The sequence below is a fragment of the Beta vulgaris genome, chromosome 2, assembly GCF_026745355.1.
Source record: "Beta vulgaris subsp. vulgaris cultivar EL10 chromosome 2, EL10.2, whole genome shotgun sequence".
Taxonomy (NCBI): Eukaryota; Viridiplantae; Streptophyta; class Magnoliopsida; order Caryophyllales; family Amaranthaceae; genus Beta; species Beta vulgaris.
In genome coordinates, this window is record NC_079203.1 from 2,603,619 (window position 1) to 2,622,303 (window position 18,685).

Here is an 18,685-nt window from a genome sequence, read left to right on the forward strand (position 1 = left end):
GAATTGAAAGATATCCTTTGGAAGGATATTCGTCCAACCCATGTTCTATAAAAGGGATTCATAATTCACTTTTAGATCTTAAGTTTTCAGAGAGCAAAATCGAGTCTAAGTAAAAAGGCTGAAAACTATTTCCTTGGCACTGAGCGTAGCACTGAGCTGATTAGGTTTAAGTTACTATTTCACAATTGTAATTGTCCTCTATTTGCTTGACTAAGAAGCACATCTTTGAGGATTGTTCTTTCTTGTAACTTTTACATTATTAAGAGTGCCAACACTTAGAGTTAAGTGTTGGGGGAGTCATTACTAGGGTTAGTAGTGAGGGGAATCGTATTGTATCAAGAGTTTGATATTATATGATTCAAAGAAATAAAAGAGTTTTTGTTTTTGTGGACGTAGATCTCAGAGGTGAGATTGAACCACGTTATATCTCGTGTCAAATCTAATATCTTTTAAGTTTATTATTCGCAAAAACACAAATTAGCAATTTTCGAGTGTTCAGCTCAGAGCCTGGCACTGAGCTGTGAAAGGATTTTTGCGAAAATCGATTAGATTTCACCACTCAATTCAACCCCCCCCTTCTTGAGTGTTCCCTTAGGTTACAACAAAGTTGAAGAAAACATTTTGAAAAGAAAAATTCACAATTACTCGGATGTTGTTATGATTTCTAAATATTAGTACTTTTATCATTAGCTTCTCAGCAAGTCAATTAACTCACCTTAAATTTCATGTAAACTACTCCCTCCGTCCCATAATATAAGTCCTGTTTCCTTATAAGGTGTCCCAAAATATAAGTCTTATTTCTATTTTCAATCAATAATTATACCCAAAATACCCTCATGAAAATAGTTTAATTCCCAAAATGTCATCATAATTTCAGCTTCCAATGCACCTTATTAATGACAAAATGGAATTTTTTACCTCATTAAACTCCTCTACACATTAAACCATGCAACATTAAATGACAGTTTTTATTTTTTGTTAAAAAGAAAAAAGCAATGTAAGTGTTTCTCAATAAAAATAATTTTTTTTATTCAAATAAAACAAGATTCCATTTAACCTTAATTCCCGCGTAAAAACAGAATCAGGACTTATATTATGGGACGGAGGGAGTAATATAATTTCATAAATCATAGACCATCATTTAACTACCTTAAAATTTTTAACATATTTTCATTTAAGATACCTAAAATACTTCGCCAAACATAACCAAAGTGGATACCAATTCTCCTTCAAGTCCTTTTCTCTCCCTCAACAAAAACAAAAAAAAAAATCAAATACTTGTCCTATTTTGCTGGGCCAGATTGTCTATCATTCACTTATCTGATATGGTGATATTCCAAGGAGCTGAAATTTAATGTAGATTCCTCCTTTTATTGTGCTCTCATACCTGAATATCATACCCACCCAAAAATCTCCTAAACCTTTTTTATCAAGACCCAATTGTTCAAGCATCGAATCTCCAAAAATCCCACTTACAATTTTCCATCTGAAAATCAAATCTGTGATCTGGGTTTTCATTATTTCAACTCAAACTAATTTAAAGTCATGAACTTTAGGAGCTTAGATGATTTCTGGGCTTTTTACATGAGTCAACACTCTAAACCATCAACAAGGCGTTTGCATTTTGCAGGTACAATTAGTGGAATTATCATCTTTATATACTCTTTGTTGTTCAACTGGAAATTCTTGCTTTTAGCACCATTAATTGGGTATGGATTTGCTTGGTATAGTCATTTCTTTGTTGAAAGAAATGTTCCTGCAACATTTGGGCATCCGATTTGGTCATTTTTATGTGATTTTAAGATGTTTGGATTGATGATTACTGGTGGAATAGATAAAGAGATCAAACGACTTGGTAAAAGACCTATTCTTCAACCTTTCTGATTCTACTTTGTGGGTTATATTTTTTTTGTTATTATTGATTAAAAGTATTGTGAGATATTTCATGTTAATTCTTGTATATAGTTGTATTCTTATGATTTGTGTTCTTCACAATCAGTTGTTGTCATACTCTTGTAAACTGGTTTAGAGATTATGATAAGGAGTATTACATTTACTTGGAAAATTCTATGTTCATTGGTGGAAAAGAAACTTGGGAAAATGTACCTTTATATAGTTTTAGACACTTTATTTGGTCCACATAGTTTATACAGACGTTGCTATGATATCAGACTCTTTTGTTTATGTTAGAAACGGGTTTGTTTCCAAGTGTCCGACTTGGTTATTAAATGTGAATATTTCAAATTTTTGGTCCATATTGAAGTTTTGAGTGTCTCCATACCCATGTCAGAGTGTCAAGGTCTCGACATTGGTGATTTGAGTTAAAAGAAATTCTGTGTAACATAGCTTAATAGATACACAGTTTACCATTTGAATTGTAAATGAGGTGATACACCTCTCTTTTTTTTCCAAAGGCATCTCCAAGTGTGCTCTGTAGTGTTGGTTCCTTTAGATTGAAAGAAAGGGAGAAGAAGACTTTTAGGCGAAGATGAAATTAGCTATGTTACCTATTTCATCATCATTCCTACTTTTCCCTACTTTTGCCAGCTTGCTCGGCATTTTCACTCAACTTCTTCAGCGCGACTGCCTCAATAAGTATTTTCTGGTCTGACCTTGAGCCTAGGCATTCTGCATTTTTTGCCAGCCTCTGCTATCCATGGATGCTTTCTTGTTAATCATAGTACTAGCTTATGAGATGTATGCAAATTCAGATTCACATCCCTGTTCTTGCCTTTTCTGGTGCAATGCTCTCAAAGATAGGTATAGCATAAACCTTGATGAGGCATTTAAAGATGTATGCAAATTCAGATTCACATCCCTTGTTCTTACCCTATTCGATGCAATGCTCTCAAAGAGAAGTATAGCATAAACCTTGATGTAGGCACTTAAAGATGATTACCACAGAAGAACTAGCCACTGCTAGTGCATCAAAAGATTAGCTGTAATAATTAAATTGGACTTTTTGATAATTTTGATATTATGGAGCCATCACTTACCTTGAACAGATGGTGTTATAAGTGTTTGTATCATCGTCAGACACCGAAAACAATTTAGTACCTTGAGGCATTTTGCGCTCAACATTGCTGAAACGAGACAATCTATTGGGAAAATCTCAGTGATACTAAAGATTTGAGTGACAGCTACGGAGTGGTAAAATAAATTTATGAATAAAACAAGTATTTGCCTGTTCGGTGTTGAACTTCCCGGGAATTTTCTATGCAGAATTATGTATAAATTTTATTATTATTAGCACCATCCATTACGGACTACTCCCTCCGTCCTCTATTAGTTTACCCCTTTCTTTGGGGCACATTTGCCGAGATACTAATTTGAACCTTAATATCTCTAATTTTCGATAAGCAAAAATTACAAAAAGTTGATATTTGGATAATACACATTGAGACGAATCCAACAAGATCTCACATGACTATATTTTTCCTTAAATACAAATTACAAAAGATAGTCAAAGTCATGTATGTGAATAGTGTCAAAAGTCAAAAAGGGTAAACTAATAATAGACGGAGGGAGTATCAAATTGGCCATTAGTCCTCTTGAGTTTTTAAAAGTAAAACTTCTCTTCCTGAGTTTATCCAATCTTTTTGGCTTTGGGTATTTGTGATTCTCTTCTCTTGGCCTGTGTTCCGTGATAAAATTTGAGTGTGTAATCCTCCTCCAGCTTTATAGAAGCTGCTGCTTCAAAAAGCTTAGGCTTCCTGCAATTTTTGCCGGCCTCTAGAATCCATGGATGTTTTCACATTCCATAGTAGCTTCTGAAATGTATGAAAATGTAGGTATACACCCCTTAGGTATAGCATGATCGAGTCTTGATGTAGGCACACTCAAGATGATCGCTATAGAAGAACTAGCATGAGTCTTGATGTAGGCAAACTATGGCTCGGCTAGAAAAGGTACTTCCGGCTGTCATGTATGACACACATTGCATCCAGGCTAATAGTTTGTGGTGTTTTGGCTACTAGTCAAGTTTGTAGTGTTGGGTGCACCCAAGCCAATAGTTTGTGATGTTCTGCTTACAAGTCAAAGTTTGTAGTGTTGAGTGCACCCGGACTATAATTTGTTAAGGTCAATTTTGCCTTAATATAAATAGTAAACCATCCGTTTCTTGTATCCTGTCTAGCTCATTGTTGTCTGCATACATTTCACTAGAATTTAAGTGGATATGACTGAAGTGACGAATTCTTTTCCTTTATTCTTTTTTGGTTTGGTGCAAAGGATAGAAATCAAGTTTAGTAATATCCTGTCTAGCTTACACCTTCTAACTTTATTTTTGCATGATATGCTCTATACTTGAGCTCGTGAGTGGAGTTTGTGAGATAGTGTAACTGTTCCCCCAGATATGAGGTGCAAATTGTACCCTAGACTAGACCCTAGTTCATTATTGATGTAAGTTTCAGTATTATTTGTTTTAAATAAAATCCATCTTTCACTCTATAGAAACAAAAAAAGAACACACAAAAACAAAGTGGAGCTAGCTATATTGATTTTAGACCGGCTGCCGATACATGCTGTTGCAATATCTTGAATTTGTAGCCTGGCATTTCGAATTACAGCCTATACTATATGGGGTTTGCCATCTGCTATACTGGAAAAGATACCTCAGGTGTCATTTATGAAACACATTGCACCGAGGCCAACAATATGTGGTGTTTTAACTACTAGTCAAAGTTAGTGTTGGGTGCATCCGAACCATAGTTTGTGGTATTAAGACCAATTTTGCCTTAATATAGTTAATAAACCATCCGTTTCTTGTATCCTGTCTAGCTCATTGTCGTCTCCATACATTTCACTAGGATTTAAGTGGATATGACCGAAGTGGCAAAGTCTTTTCCTTTATTTTTCTTCTGGTTTGATGCAAAGGATATATAGAAATCAAGTTTAGCAATATCCTGTCTAGTTCATTGTCTTCTGCACTTCACTAGAATTTAAGTGTACATAGAGTATGTTACACCTTCTCACTTTTTTGTGTATGTTACTAGAATTTGTGAGATGGTGTAACTTTACCCCCAAATTGGAGGTGCAAATTGTACCCTAGACCCTAGTTCATTGTTGTTGTAGTAGTTTTAGACTGTATTATTTGTTTAAATAAAATCTATAAAATTTTAGACCTGCCGCCAATACATACTTATTGTTGCAATGTCTTGAATCTGTAGCGTGGTGCTTCGAACAACAAAGCAGCACGAGTCTTTTGGTCTATTTAGTTTAGGTTGATTAGAATGGTACTATATGAAACTTCTAATCAACTTCTGCCCCTAGTATTATGTTTTCTAAATACTCTCTCTTCTTATAGATAAAAATAACGGTTTGTCCTTGATACGTAGCTAACACATTGTTATGTCGATTGTTCTTTGTTGCTTTCGTTATAACACATTAATTTATTAAACACAGAAAAGATTTAGTTAAATAAGATCATTCTTAAAGAAAAGAACGCAGATGTATGTGGATGCACTATACAATGTGAATGTACACTGCTTCTAGACCTTCCCGTCAATTTTCTATCTTTTTTTATACAATGTGAATGTCCATTGATCTCCATATCATCATGATACTCTGCAAAACAGAAACCGTATACATTCCATTAACAATTAAAACCAAATAAGCTCCCAAAACAAATCACACTTCAAATGCACTGATGAAAAATCTTTTGAAACATAAGAGACAAATAAACAGCATAATGATCTTAAATTCTTGGTGCTTAGTTTAGATAGCACCACGTCCCGTGGAGACGGGTCCCTTCATCGCTACACGTTGCTCACTAGCATCATACTTCCGTCGGACATCTAATCAAGGCAGCCGATATGCTAACTAGACTATATGAGGCTACTAAAATGACCAAGTGTTAAGAACTAAGGCACAACTATAGCTCACTATAACTTTCTATGTTCTCATAGGATGCTTTGGAAGGAATACTTTGTATTGCTAGCTAGCAAGAAAAGAATACAACTCCTTAGGATGGATGTACAAATGAGAGGGAGACCCTTAATAATAGGGCTAGCCACTAAATAAAGTTTAACTACAAGGCCTTTATTTCTGAAATGCTCTATACAAATTTGTACAAAGGATGAGCTAAGCCAGAAAGCTTTTGAAGTCTCATCTGAAATACTCTAGAGTCTAGAAGGCACCGACGCTAGTGCCATGCATGATAATTATTACGTACTAGGTTTTGTTATTATGCCTTAACTATATATCTAACATTTATTATGGCTTGTTTAGCAAGTGTATATTGGCATAAGTCTTTCTATACAAAACTATACATGAATTCATTACTACTACCGTCATTTATTATAAGGTACCGTCATTAAGACAACAAATTTTAAAGTTTTTCATAAAACAAATGTACAACATCGAACAAAATATAATTAGAGGTTAGCACAACTGGGTACTCAGTCAAAATCTCGGGAATTGGAACCGGATCCAGTCACAACTGGTTCCTAAAATTTTGGAACTGGAATGGAATTGGTTGGACCAGGTCCTTATTTTCTAGAATTGATCTTCGAACCAGTTGGGGCTAGTTCCAACACCGGGTACCCGGTTCTCTGAAATTGTGATGTAATGTTGATTTTGACTGGAGGTGACTTTCTAGAATTGGTCTTGAAATCGGTAGGAATCGATTTTAGTATTGGGTATCCGGTATCAATGGTATTCGAAAGCTAAATTGTTTTATTGTTAAACTTAATAAAGACTAAAATAAGAACCATAGCATATGGAGTATGTATTAGTATCCCTTGATATAATTTCGACCAAATTTCTATTGACGAGCTAATAAGTTTTAAGACTAAATTATTCATCATACATAAAAATTCCACTAGGTACTTAGTCTGAGATCTAGTTTCGTCAAGTATCTATATTTACCGGGTGTCCAGTGAATAATCGGGTCCAAATTTTACTGCTCAGAATTAAAACCACTTCGGGTCCAGCAACCGCCTCTGAATTTGGAACCGAATACCCAATTTTTCAGCTTACCCACAGATATAATTACTCTCTACCTTCCTAATTAAACTTCAGTCCTCAATTTTTACGATTTTTAAGATCAACCCTTCATATTTTTTTTTTTCAAAGTACTGAAATCTTTATGTAAAGTCAATTAATAATTTGAAATGTCCACTAGGATAAATCCACCAAGACTTTTGTCAAATGTGTAAGAATTTTGTTCAAGAACTTATAAGGCCAAACTTTGACTTGGAAAAATGAAGAGTGAGGTTAAGGAGTCTAAAGGGTAGTTTAGTTAAATATATGGAATGAAAAGGGAATGAAATAAATGAAGGAGACTTTTGGTAACAAAAATGTCTATTTTTATTGAGTGTTTGGTTTAAGTCAAGGAATGAAAATGAATGGTAACCGTTACCACTACGGTAGGTTATGAATTTTATTACTTGAGGGAGAGGAGAAATAGCAAATTGGGGGAGTCTATTACCATCAGTTATTATTAAAGAGTAAGGATGTGCATGGGTCGAGTTTGGGACAGGTTATGCTAGACCCAGACTCAGGCCCGCAAATTTGAATTTAGACCCAGACCCGCCCCATACCCACAGGGTCTAGAAAATCCGGACCCTTACCTAGATCCAATGGGTCTGGCGGGCTGGGTCAAAAACAAATTCAAAATTGTTCTCAAGCTTATTAGGAGTTTCGATTATTTTTTTAAACGTACGAATTTTTTACACCTGTTTTTTTAGTTATTAAAATGATAGAAAAATAACATAATAATTTAATTCTTGTACAAACATTTTAAATTAATTAAACATTCACAACAAGTTGACTTGAGCCTTGGTAAAAAGTTTTATTAGAACTTTATACATTTTGTACTCTAATAAATATATTTAATATGTAAAAACGAAAATGGGTCTACTGGCCTGGATGGGTGTAGGTCGGGTCTAGTATGAATTCATGTGACCTGGACCAATATTCGAATTTTAACACCTAGACCCATATCTAACCCAGATTCAATGGGTCTCAATTTTTTAGACACAAACCCTTTAAAATGGATCGGGTCCAACCGGGTCTGGTTCAAGTCTTGGATTCACGTCCATCTCTAGTAATGAGGTGACGAGGAATTGAATCAAATAAGAAGAAAGAAAATCGATAATTGATTTCGTTTTTTAGCTTAAAATTAGTGAATCAAACAGGCTCTAGGTAAGAAAAAGAGGACAACAAATACAAAGATAGATGCAAAATGAAGTCTGAAACTACTTACTGTTGGAACATAATGTTGATGGACGTGGTAGAAGGGGGCCTAACAAGCTGATCAAAGGCAGTAGTAGAGAGGACAAGTGCGGCCCCCCTACTTGAGGCTTTAGACACAGCAGTGGCTGCACGATCAACAATCTTGACTTGGATGGTGCTGCCTGGAACACAACTACTAGGGGCATTTGCACTTATGCAACTCACCATGTATTGCCTCCCACAGGCCGCCCCATTGTCCCATATCCCTTCTCCGGCCGCCGCGAAAAGGCTGTTTGCTGGAAAAACCGTCGCATCGTGGCCGTAACATTCGGTTGCTGCGCAGCCATACAATCATGTTCATGCGTGTATTGTAAATAATTAACAATAGATTAGCTTGTACTACATGACATCGATTTATACATATAATCATTGACTAGCACACTTGAGTTAACACATATAATTATATATGCATGTCATCATCACGTAGAAAATTTCAAGCTATCTTATCTAAGTAGTTGTACAAGTTTCGAACTAATTAAAGCTCAAAAATTATTAAAAGATACGGTTTGATTTTAATATAAAAGTAGATCTAGTTACTAAATGAATTAAACTAATCGCCGAAAGAAATCATCCTAGTCATTATCGGGCTAATACTTTTTTAATATTGGATTTGCCATTATCTAATTTTAATTTAAAAATATGCGGTCTCTTGCAAGACAAACTCATCAAAGCTAAGTTGTACATTGTAGCTAGGAAATGCGTTGAAGCCTTAACCTAGAGTTGATTTAATTGAGATTTAGCTTGACAAAGTTGGCCATGATTCCAGATGAGCGAATATTCATTAATAACACTAGTAGTTGTTCATACGTCATACTATTCTATGGAGTCTAGCATGCATTAGGTCTAATCTTCACTTAAAAAAAAACTTCTAGATAACTTAGAATATTATTTACTCCATATTTTAAAATCTTGAATCATACGAGTTATATGCATTTAGAAAAGATTAGAGAAGGTACACCGTCAAATAAATTAAAATAACTTAAAAATTGGTAGTTAGAGGGGAGACTTTAATTAATTTTATCAATTTTTTTATCCATATGAGCAGGGTCGTCTCAATCATTATGGAGGCCCTGTACAATTAATATAAAATGGGGCCCTTAATTTGTAATACTATTTTCTCCTTTCGTTATATGTTGATAGTTGTTTTTTTCATTCATAATTAATTACTTATTAATTTTTTGAACATGGATTTTATTAAGCCTGAAACATTGTCTCATCATTGAATCAGATGACGTGGAGAAGCTCCTTCTTCTATCTTTATTTTATTTATAAAATAAATCTATCTTAATATTAGTATCACTATCAAAGTATAATTTTTTTTGGTGTCAGAGACCGACTAAGACTATATGACACTTGTAACTAGAGTCTAGATACGACCCCACAAGACTTTACTATCAAAACTAGATGGCATCCACATTAACGTTAATTGCTATTTACTAGGTAATGTTAGATATTTAATGCAATAAAAGTAAAAAAAAAAAAATTAAAGAGTTTTTTTGATTTTTTTTCCAAATTAGTTCAACTGTACTTACTAGGAAAAAGGTGAAACACATTGTCATAAATGTAGCAGCATTGACTTTGGAAAAGAAAAAAAGAGATTTGGGCAATACTAGATTCGAACTCCTGTACTCTTTTAGTTTAACAAAACTACTAAATACCAATATGCAAAACCACCACACTATATTCAATTATCTCGATGTATATCGGAGCAAATTGCATACATAAGTTTTCAGCTTTGGGGCCCCATTGTATTGGAGGCCCTGTTCTGGTGCACCGGTTGTACATGCTATTAGCCGGGCCTGCATATAAACCACGAAGGCAGTACAAAGAAGGGGAGGGGGGATTTGAACCTGTGACCTATCATTTACAGCAACTCAATCTTAACCACTAGGCCAAGACATCCTTGGTTAATTTTGTCAAATTTGATTTGCCTTCTTTAACTTTCCTAAAACTAGTGTCCAAGTCACATTATGCAATATATTATTAAAAGAACAGAGGAAAAAAAAACATGTGTATTGGTCAAATTAAATAATATTATTTCCGGTCTCTATTAGTTTATTTGTATTCTTTTTTTTGATGTCCTTTATTAGTTTACTCATTTCTTTTATTTCCATTTTTAAAATGAGACCACTAACTTTCCATCACACATACTGACATACATCCAACTTTAACATAAAATAATAGTTGCTCTTTCTTTCTGCCTCCCACGCACGATATTATTTCTCCTAAAACTTTGTACAATAAAAACGAGTAAACTAATAAAAACGGGAGGGAGTACTTACGAAGATAGGGTGTACTGTAGCGGGCAGCCGTGCCAAGGTCAGCGAAGGAGAGGGGAACGTAGATGGAGAGGAGACTCAGAGATAATAACAACAGCCATTTCTGCAGCTTTGATTCTGAAACTTGATGTATTCTACTCATTTTCATATGCCTTTCTTCAGAAAGAAATTGAGTCACAAACTTCCAATTTCTTTGTTTGTTTTGTAAGTTGTAACCACTAGTCTAACTACCGTGAGATTATTGATTAATGTATGATTCTGGGGTTGGCCTATTTACTGCTTTAATAGGCATCATGCCATCATGCATGTGATGTGGTTGTATAACGTTATTATTTATATTGTGTGCGGATTTGAATTCACATGCATTTTTCAAAAGCTTAATACAAAATTCAAAAGTCGACTATTGCTTACAAGTTATTAATTAGCTAGGTATGCATGTTCGAGAAGGCACGCCAATTATTTCATACCAATTTCTCCGCTGTTTAATGAAGTATACATTAAACCAACTCCTCGATGTTGAGGGCCGCTTTTATGTCACTCACACTCTGTTTGTTTTGAAGGAAAATATTTCAGGAAAATTATTTTCTTATTATTTGTTGTTTATTAGATAAGAGATTTAGGCTCCGTTTGATAGAGCATAAAACGTTTTTCTGAAAAATTGTTTTTCTCTATTTTCAGTTTACATTGTTTGGTTGGCAAAAGAGTGTAAAAACCATTTTCCTTGGGGTACAATTACTCTCACAATGATGGAAAACTATTTTTCCTTCAGAATGAAGGGAAAACTGTTTTCCTTATCTCTCTTATACATTCCTCTCACTACCTTTTTACTTTCCCTTTCATTTTCCTTTCATTTCATCATTTTTCTTACATGAAATCAAACAACCGAAAACTAATTTTGGAATTGTGTTTTACATTGTAAATTGTTTTCCATGAAAATCATTTTACACTGAAAATGTTTTACGCCCTATCAAACAGAGCCCTATAAAGGAAAATTAAGATGAAAAAGAGTTTCAGTTTCCCATTCCTTTGTAAATATTTTCCTCTAAAATTTGAAGGAAAACTATCTTCCTCCATTTCGCCTTTCTTAGCTTAATAATTTTTCATCAAACCAATAAATAAAGGAGAACTAATATTCATTTACATTGTCCCTCGGAAAATATTTTCAATAAAAATTATAACCTATTTTCTACGAAAATTAGATAATTTCCATGTAAAAGTATTTCCTATCAAACTAAACAACCCCTTAATTATTATAAGCTCCCTTGGTGGAGCCTATAGCTCAAATAATTAGAGCACATGCTGTGAACCACGGTGTCCGGGGTATGAATCCCTCCTCACCCACAGGCCACAACCGACCCCAAAGGAAAGGATCTTTCCTTTTTGAGAGTAGGAAAATCATGATCAATAAACAGGTCAATGGTGGCCTTCTAACATTCCTCCGACCCTTTTTTTTTTAAAAAAAAGTTTGATATATATATACTTTTACTATTCTTAATAAGGTGCATGGAAATTATTAATTATCCTCTCTATGAAAATTTTATAGCTTCGCCTCCGCTTGTAATCCTGCATAGGTCGAAGCCAACTCAAGTTCGAGTGTATACACAGAAGACACTCATGGACAAAACCTACCTTAGATTGTTATATCTTTTGAAACACATATATATCACTAGTCTTACATGCACGCAATGCGTGCGATCATGTGTGATAACAAATGAAGTAAAAATAAAATTAAATGGGTAAAAAACTGTTTTTATATTTTTTTTCTCAAAAGACTAATGTTCAATTTAAATGTCTTACTTCCCCCTTTTCCATTCAAATGAAACAGTTAGTTATCTTCTTTTCTTTTCTTCTTTTATTCCTTTTTTTTTTTTTTTGTGTCCCCCATGTCTTGCCTTATATAATAGAGATACTCAACTTTTTTTTCCGTTCTATTCAATTCTTTAAGACACAATCATTTCTATAAGCAAGTCTTCTATGCGGCTGACCACATGAAATTAATAATCATATAACTGCAACCTGTGCACATAAAAGTTAAATTAACTATATTAAAACATAAGTAACTTCTAATAATGGTAGATACTAACCCAAAAAAGTACAAGTAACCCCAAAAAATTGCAAGTAACCCTAGTTTTATTGATTAGTAACCCCTACGACAAATAATTCCGACAGGGTACATAAGTAACCCCAACAATAATTAAAGCTCCACTATAGTACTCCCTAGTATATTAATTAGTAACCTCATAATACAATAATTAATCTTATATATGTACTATTCATACCGTTAACGGTAGGTGTGGTCTGCCCCACATGTATAAGAGTTTGTGCTATTTCATATCTAGCTATATCCAACTCTAAATTTTTTTTTTATTCTTAAAATAAATTCCTAATGATTATTAATATGTGATATTGTGATTGATATACATGATAAAAAAAATCTAAGTACATACACTTTTGCCATCATTCATTGCAAAGTGAAAAGTAAATTGACGATCCTAAAATTGTCCAAATTTGTTTTACACTTTTTAAAGTTCGTAACTAGTTATTTGGCCCAAGTTATGCCTCGAAAATAAAAAAATTTATTTATTAATATTATACTTTACAATGATAACACTAAATACAACTTGGTCTAGTGGTTAAAATTTTAGTATATGAACTTGAGGTCACATGATCAAAACCTATACTATGCAATTTCTAATTTTTTTTTAATGTACATGGATTACATGAACTAAAACTCCCTAATTAAGAAGAGTGCCACGTGGCAAAGTTCCTTGCTTAGAACGCCTTCTAATATATTTACTAGTATTTGGGCTCGGGCGTTGTCCCGAGTTGGTATTGTGTTTTTGAATTTGATATGCATTTTTTCCCATTCCCACTAATAATGTGGATACTTAAAGCATGATTAAAAGTTGGTTGAGATGGTAATTGTGTCATGTATAATAGCAATAGGTCACGAGTTTAAATATTGTTGCAAACTAATTTTACTTTTGTTAATTGACATGACTTATGTACACATTGACAATTCCATTGGAGTAACGGAGGTGCCACATGACATGTATACATTGTCAAACACGCCTTTTAATATATTTGTATAGATATAGATTTCATTTTTCTCAAAACATTTTGTAAAATAACTTGTTTCTTTTATCAATGTTTAAGCATTTTAATTTGTCACTACTTCATTCCAAACGTTATACTTGCGCTATTGGATCATTTTGCCCTCCAAAATCCAAGAACTAGTGATATATACTTTTGCTTTAATAATTTAATTATCTAATTTTATATAGAAATTAGTTATTGGGGTGGACGATATGCCAAAGTATTTATTAAGACAAAAGGATATAGTATTTGGGGATGATAAATAAATAACATTTTAATGTTTGTCAATTAAGGTAAAACGGGTCAAATAGGACTTAACTAGAATCTAATAACAAAATTAGGGTCCAATGAATTAAAAAATGGTTATTAGTCATTAAATGGTGGATTTAAAGAAATTGAGGGAATGAGGGGTACCTGATGAATTTTGAAAGGTTGGAGGGTATTTGTTGCAAAATCCATAAAAGCTTACACTATAAAGTCTAATGATGTTGAAAAAGTAGTTGATGAGACTTTTGTTTCTACTCGTTCTCTTCATATTTCTTTTTCAAGGAAAATCGACTTAGTTCCTTCCTTTCCCATCTTATTCCCTCGCCTCAAAGTTTTACCATTGGAAGAGCCTTTGACCTCTTTAAACCTTGACAAGACCCAATGAAAGTCATCGAGGATAGGACCGAGCTTAAAATTTGCAAGGATCATCAAAATGAGAACTCATTGTTTTCTTCTTTTTTTTGAATTTTAATGTTTGTTCTTCATACTTTCCAGGATTCTCTTGGAAATTTCATTATTTTCGGCACTCATTACTTGGTAAGCATATAGACGCATTGAAATTTGTGCATGTTCTTTATCTATATCATACCTATTTGATCCATTGTGAAATGTGTGCTAATGCTTATTAGAAACTATTGAGATCTTTGTCAAATTGTTTAGAACGCCTTCTAATATATTTACTAGTATTTGGGCTTGGGCATTGTCCCGAGTTGGTATTGTTTTTTTGAATTTGATATGCATTTTTTCCCATTCCCACTAATAATGTGGATACTTAAAGCATGATTAAAAGTTGGTTGAGATGGTAATTGTGTCATGTATAATAGCAATAGGTCACGAGTTTAAATATTGTTGCAAACTAATTTTACTTTTGTTAATTGACATGACTTATGTACACATTGACAATTCTATTGGAGTAACGGAGGTGCCACATGTAGGGGTGAAAGTTCGGTGTGCGGTTTGGATTAGGGCCTAATCCAATCCGATCCGAATAAAATTTGGATTTCAATTTTTCAATCCAAATCCAAACCAATCAGGGTTTGAATCCGATCCAATCCAATCCGAAATTTCATACTCTAGATTGGATCCGATCCGAAAATCCGATTTTTTTAAAACTTTAATTTTTCGATGAAATAAATTAAGCACAACAGCAACCTAGTAGATTTAGGAAATGAGAAATTAAGTGCAGTTAGTGCTTTAGGGGAAGGATTGAAGTTCTATGTGTATTGGATTATGGAGTAGGTTTTTTTATAATAAAAAATCAGTTAAGCACTTAAGCCCAATCCAGATACATAATAAAGGCATATTACTATTTGGTTATATTGGATTTTTGGATCCAATTACCCTCAATCCAATCCGATCCGAAAATCCAATTTTTTAAAAATTCTCAATCCGAATCCAATCCGAACACAATTCGAATCCGATCCGAATTACTAATTTGGATTGGATTGGATTGGATTTTGGATTTTATCCGAATAACTTTCACCCCTAGCCACATGACGTGTATACATTGCCACACACGCCTTTTAATATATTTGTATAGATATAGATTTCATTTTTCTCAAAACATTTTGTAAAATAACTTGTTTCTTTTATCAATGTTTAAGCATTTTAATTTGTCACTACTTCATTCCAAACGTTATACTTGCGCTATTGGATCATTTTGCCTCCAAAATCCAAGAACTAGTGATATATACTTTTGCTTTAATAATTTAATTATCTAATTTTATATAGAAATTAGTTATTGGGGTGGACGATATGCCAAAATATTTATTAAGACAAAAGGATAATAAATAAATAACATTTTAATGTTTGTCAATTATGGTCAAATGGGTCAAATAGGACTTAACTAGAATCTAAGAACAAAATTAGGGTCCAATGACTTACAAAAATGGTTATTAGTCATTAAATGGTGGATTCAAAGAAATTGAGGGAATAAGGGATACCTGATGAATTTTGAAAGGTTGGAGGGTATTTGTTGAAGAATCCATAAAAAATTATGAAAGGTTAATAAATTACTACCTAAAACGAATCTAACAAGATCTTAGATGATAACGTTTAGTGTTATATACTAGTGCTAAAGTACAATAAAAACTAATGAATTTTGATTTTGAAAAAGTAAAGAAGTATACTAATAAAAAAAAAGGAGGGTGTATATATTATTGAATGAGAGAAAAAGTGGAGCATGTTTCATTAAAAAAAGAGTGTAGTGGACCAAAGAGGGTATGAGAGAAATATTACTAAAATATAATGTTTAAATTATTATGGGACAAATAATAGACCGATTATAAAATTAGATAAAAAATTATGATAAGCAAAATCATTTAATATTAGCAAGATTGGCGGAGGAGGGTGGCTGGGACAGGAAGAGGGGTGTGAGGGCATGTGGAGGGGGTAGTGGTGTATGAAGGGTCGAGTTAGGTGGCAGAGCAAATGAGGAGGAGGGATTAGTGAAGAAAGGGACGGGGTTGGGTGGCAGGGCAAATGAGGAGGAGGGAGTAGTGAAGAAAGGAGGGAAGAAGGAAAGCAACAACGAGTCTCCGGCTTCAGTGAAGGAAGGATTTTCAGGTGACGAGGGAGGGGTGGCTGGGGCGGGGAAGGGTTTCGAGGGCAGGGGTGGCGGGGGAGGGGAAAAGGTTAGGGGAGGTGGAAAGGGAATGTGGTTTGGGAGTAGTGACAGTTTGGGGAGGTGGGGGAGGGGGTAGTGTCTTACGGTGGAAGGGGAGGGTATAACAGTCGTCCGTCTTGACCCTTCATAAATTAACCTAAGATTTTTACTTATTGGCATTAGTAGAACCAAATCAGGAGAAAAATGATATGTATATTGGATCGACGGGAAAACATTCTACGAAATCAGACCATTCCATTAGTTAATGTGTTATGGTCGAGCCATGGTTCGGAAGAGGCTACATGGGAAAAAGAAGTTGATATGAGGAACTGTTATCCGCAACTTTTCTAAGGTTCGACTTAAGTTTCGGGACAAAACTTCTTGGGGGGGGGGGGGTATAACAACAGGTAAATGACGAAAATTTAATATATGATTAAGGAACCTAAGTTACGAAATTAGAATGTGATCTTACGTGGTTAATACGTATGATAAGTCCTGTGTGAAAATGTGATGTGAATAGTTTGTGCTTACGTGTAATAATCAAACTATGAATAATATCCTTAATTAATACTTCCTCCGTTTCTAAATAAGTGCAACATTTGCATAGTATTTACTATTCACAGTTTGAACTTTAATTAGCTTTGGTGATTTACATTTTAGGAAAAACATAGTCATGTGGGATCTTGTTAGATTCGTCTGAATGTGAATTTTTTTGATATCAACTTTTTATAATTTTTACTTATTGATAATTGAAGATATTAATGGTTAAAATAATGCATTGGCAATGCAAACGTGAAAACAAGAAATGTTGCACTTATTTAGAAACAGAGGAAGTAATAAGTAACCAACTTGGTTATACTAAGTGAGTATTAAGATCGAGGATATTTTTATTTAAGGATTTGTAATTATACGAATTTGTGAAGTTATTGCAGGAAAATCAAGAAGTGACTATTAAGCACACTAATGGGTAAGTTATATAGAATGAACTTTAGGACTTCTTATAACTAAGGGGACCTAAGTTAATCAAGGAGAGGTATGTCAAGGGTGTTTATAGTAGGATAACCACCATTGTGGGGTCCTAGACCGTCAATATATGGTATATTACTAAATTAGGAGAGTTGAGATTTATTGGGTTGTATCAAGTGGAAGAAAGACCCCTAATGCCTCTTTAAAAGGGACGACCAAGGTTAGATAAATGCACCAAAACCTTCCTTACATATACCTCCTCATCCCACATAATTTTCATCACCAAACCCAGCCAATAACACTCTGCCAAAACTCTTCTTCTCTCCCTCTCCCTACACGCCAGGCAATACAGAGTGCCTGCACTCTATCTTGCTTTTTTCGAATTTTTGCTTCATAACTTCTGCATGTTTAAGAAAGTTCACTCTACTGTTTAAGTTCCTTTTTACTCATGTTACTTCAAAGTTCACTCTATAAGTTTAAGTTGTATTACTGGAGTGATATCATAAATAGCCTCAAAATCATGTAGCTACTGTCCTAAGCCTTCCAAAATATCCTTACCAAATTTTTGGAATGGTTTTTGCAACTTAATGTTAAAATCAAAACATTTACGAACTCATTTTAGTAAGTTGTGATTATTATTAGTGAATTTGAACCCGTTTTGCGTTGAGAAGAGGAGTGTGTGTATTATCTGTAAGGACATGTCCTATAAAAACTTGCAAGCGAGTAAAATAGTAGGAGCTTAAGATCCAAATTGTGTGGAGGTCTGCACCTAAGTGCACCTCAATGTGTGATCTCTTCTTCCTGCACTTCACTCTAATCAGTTAAACTTGTGTTCATGATAAAAGATGTCTGCAGTTATATGTGTTTGAACACTTGTTATTGGTAACCTTGTGTTAGTAACGTTTTGACAAAACTTTGATTGCATAAGAAATCTTGGAGTGTAACTCCTTATTTTCAACCACCGTAAATAGTTTGTTGGGTTGATTTGTGTACCAGTTTAAGCTGATTTTGTTCTGTGAACCTGTCCTGATGGGAGCGGATTCTTTGTGCAGGAACTAATTGCAGGCAACCGAAAAACTTTAAGAATATGTGTTATCAGCATCCATAGCGAACCAGAACTTGAACATGACCCTCTTGTTACTAGATGAATTTTGTGAAAGATACTTGGATGTATATTTGTGCTACTTGACTATGGTCCTGTAATAACTAAACTGTATTTGTAAGATGTATGTTTTCC

At 34.0% G+C, this 18,685-nt stretch overlaps 2 protein-coding genes across 2 annotated transcripts; one reads left to right on the forward strand and one right to left on the reverse strand.

Moving 5' to 3' along the window:
* The first annotated feature begins 962 nt into the window (after positions 1–962).
* Positions 963–2,255, forward strand: LOC104887702 (hypothetical protein). The gene has a single exon (XM_010672409.4). It carries the CDS (start codon positions 1,546–1,548, stop codon positions 1,882–1,884), a length of 339 nt encoding a protein of 112 aa, XP_010670711.1. The 5' UTR covers positions 963–1,545; the 3' UTR covers positions 1,885–2,255.
* A 3,134-nt stretch (positions 2,256–5,389) lies between these two features.
* LOC104887700 (EG45-like domain containing protein) lies at positions 5,390–10,866 on the reverse strand. The gene is made up of 3 exons (XM_010672408.4): positions 10,518–10,866; positions 8,207–8,510; positions 5,390–5,565 (listed from the first exon to the last, which is right to left on the reverse strand). Exons 1-3 carry the CDS (start codon positions 10,660–10,662, stop codon positions 5,556–5,558), a joined length of 459 nt encoding a protein of 152 aa, XP_010670710.1. The 5' UTR covers positions 10,663–10,866; the 3' UTR covers positions 5,390–5,555.
* Positions 10,867–18,685: the final 7,819 nt, after the last annotated feature.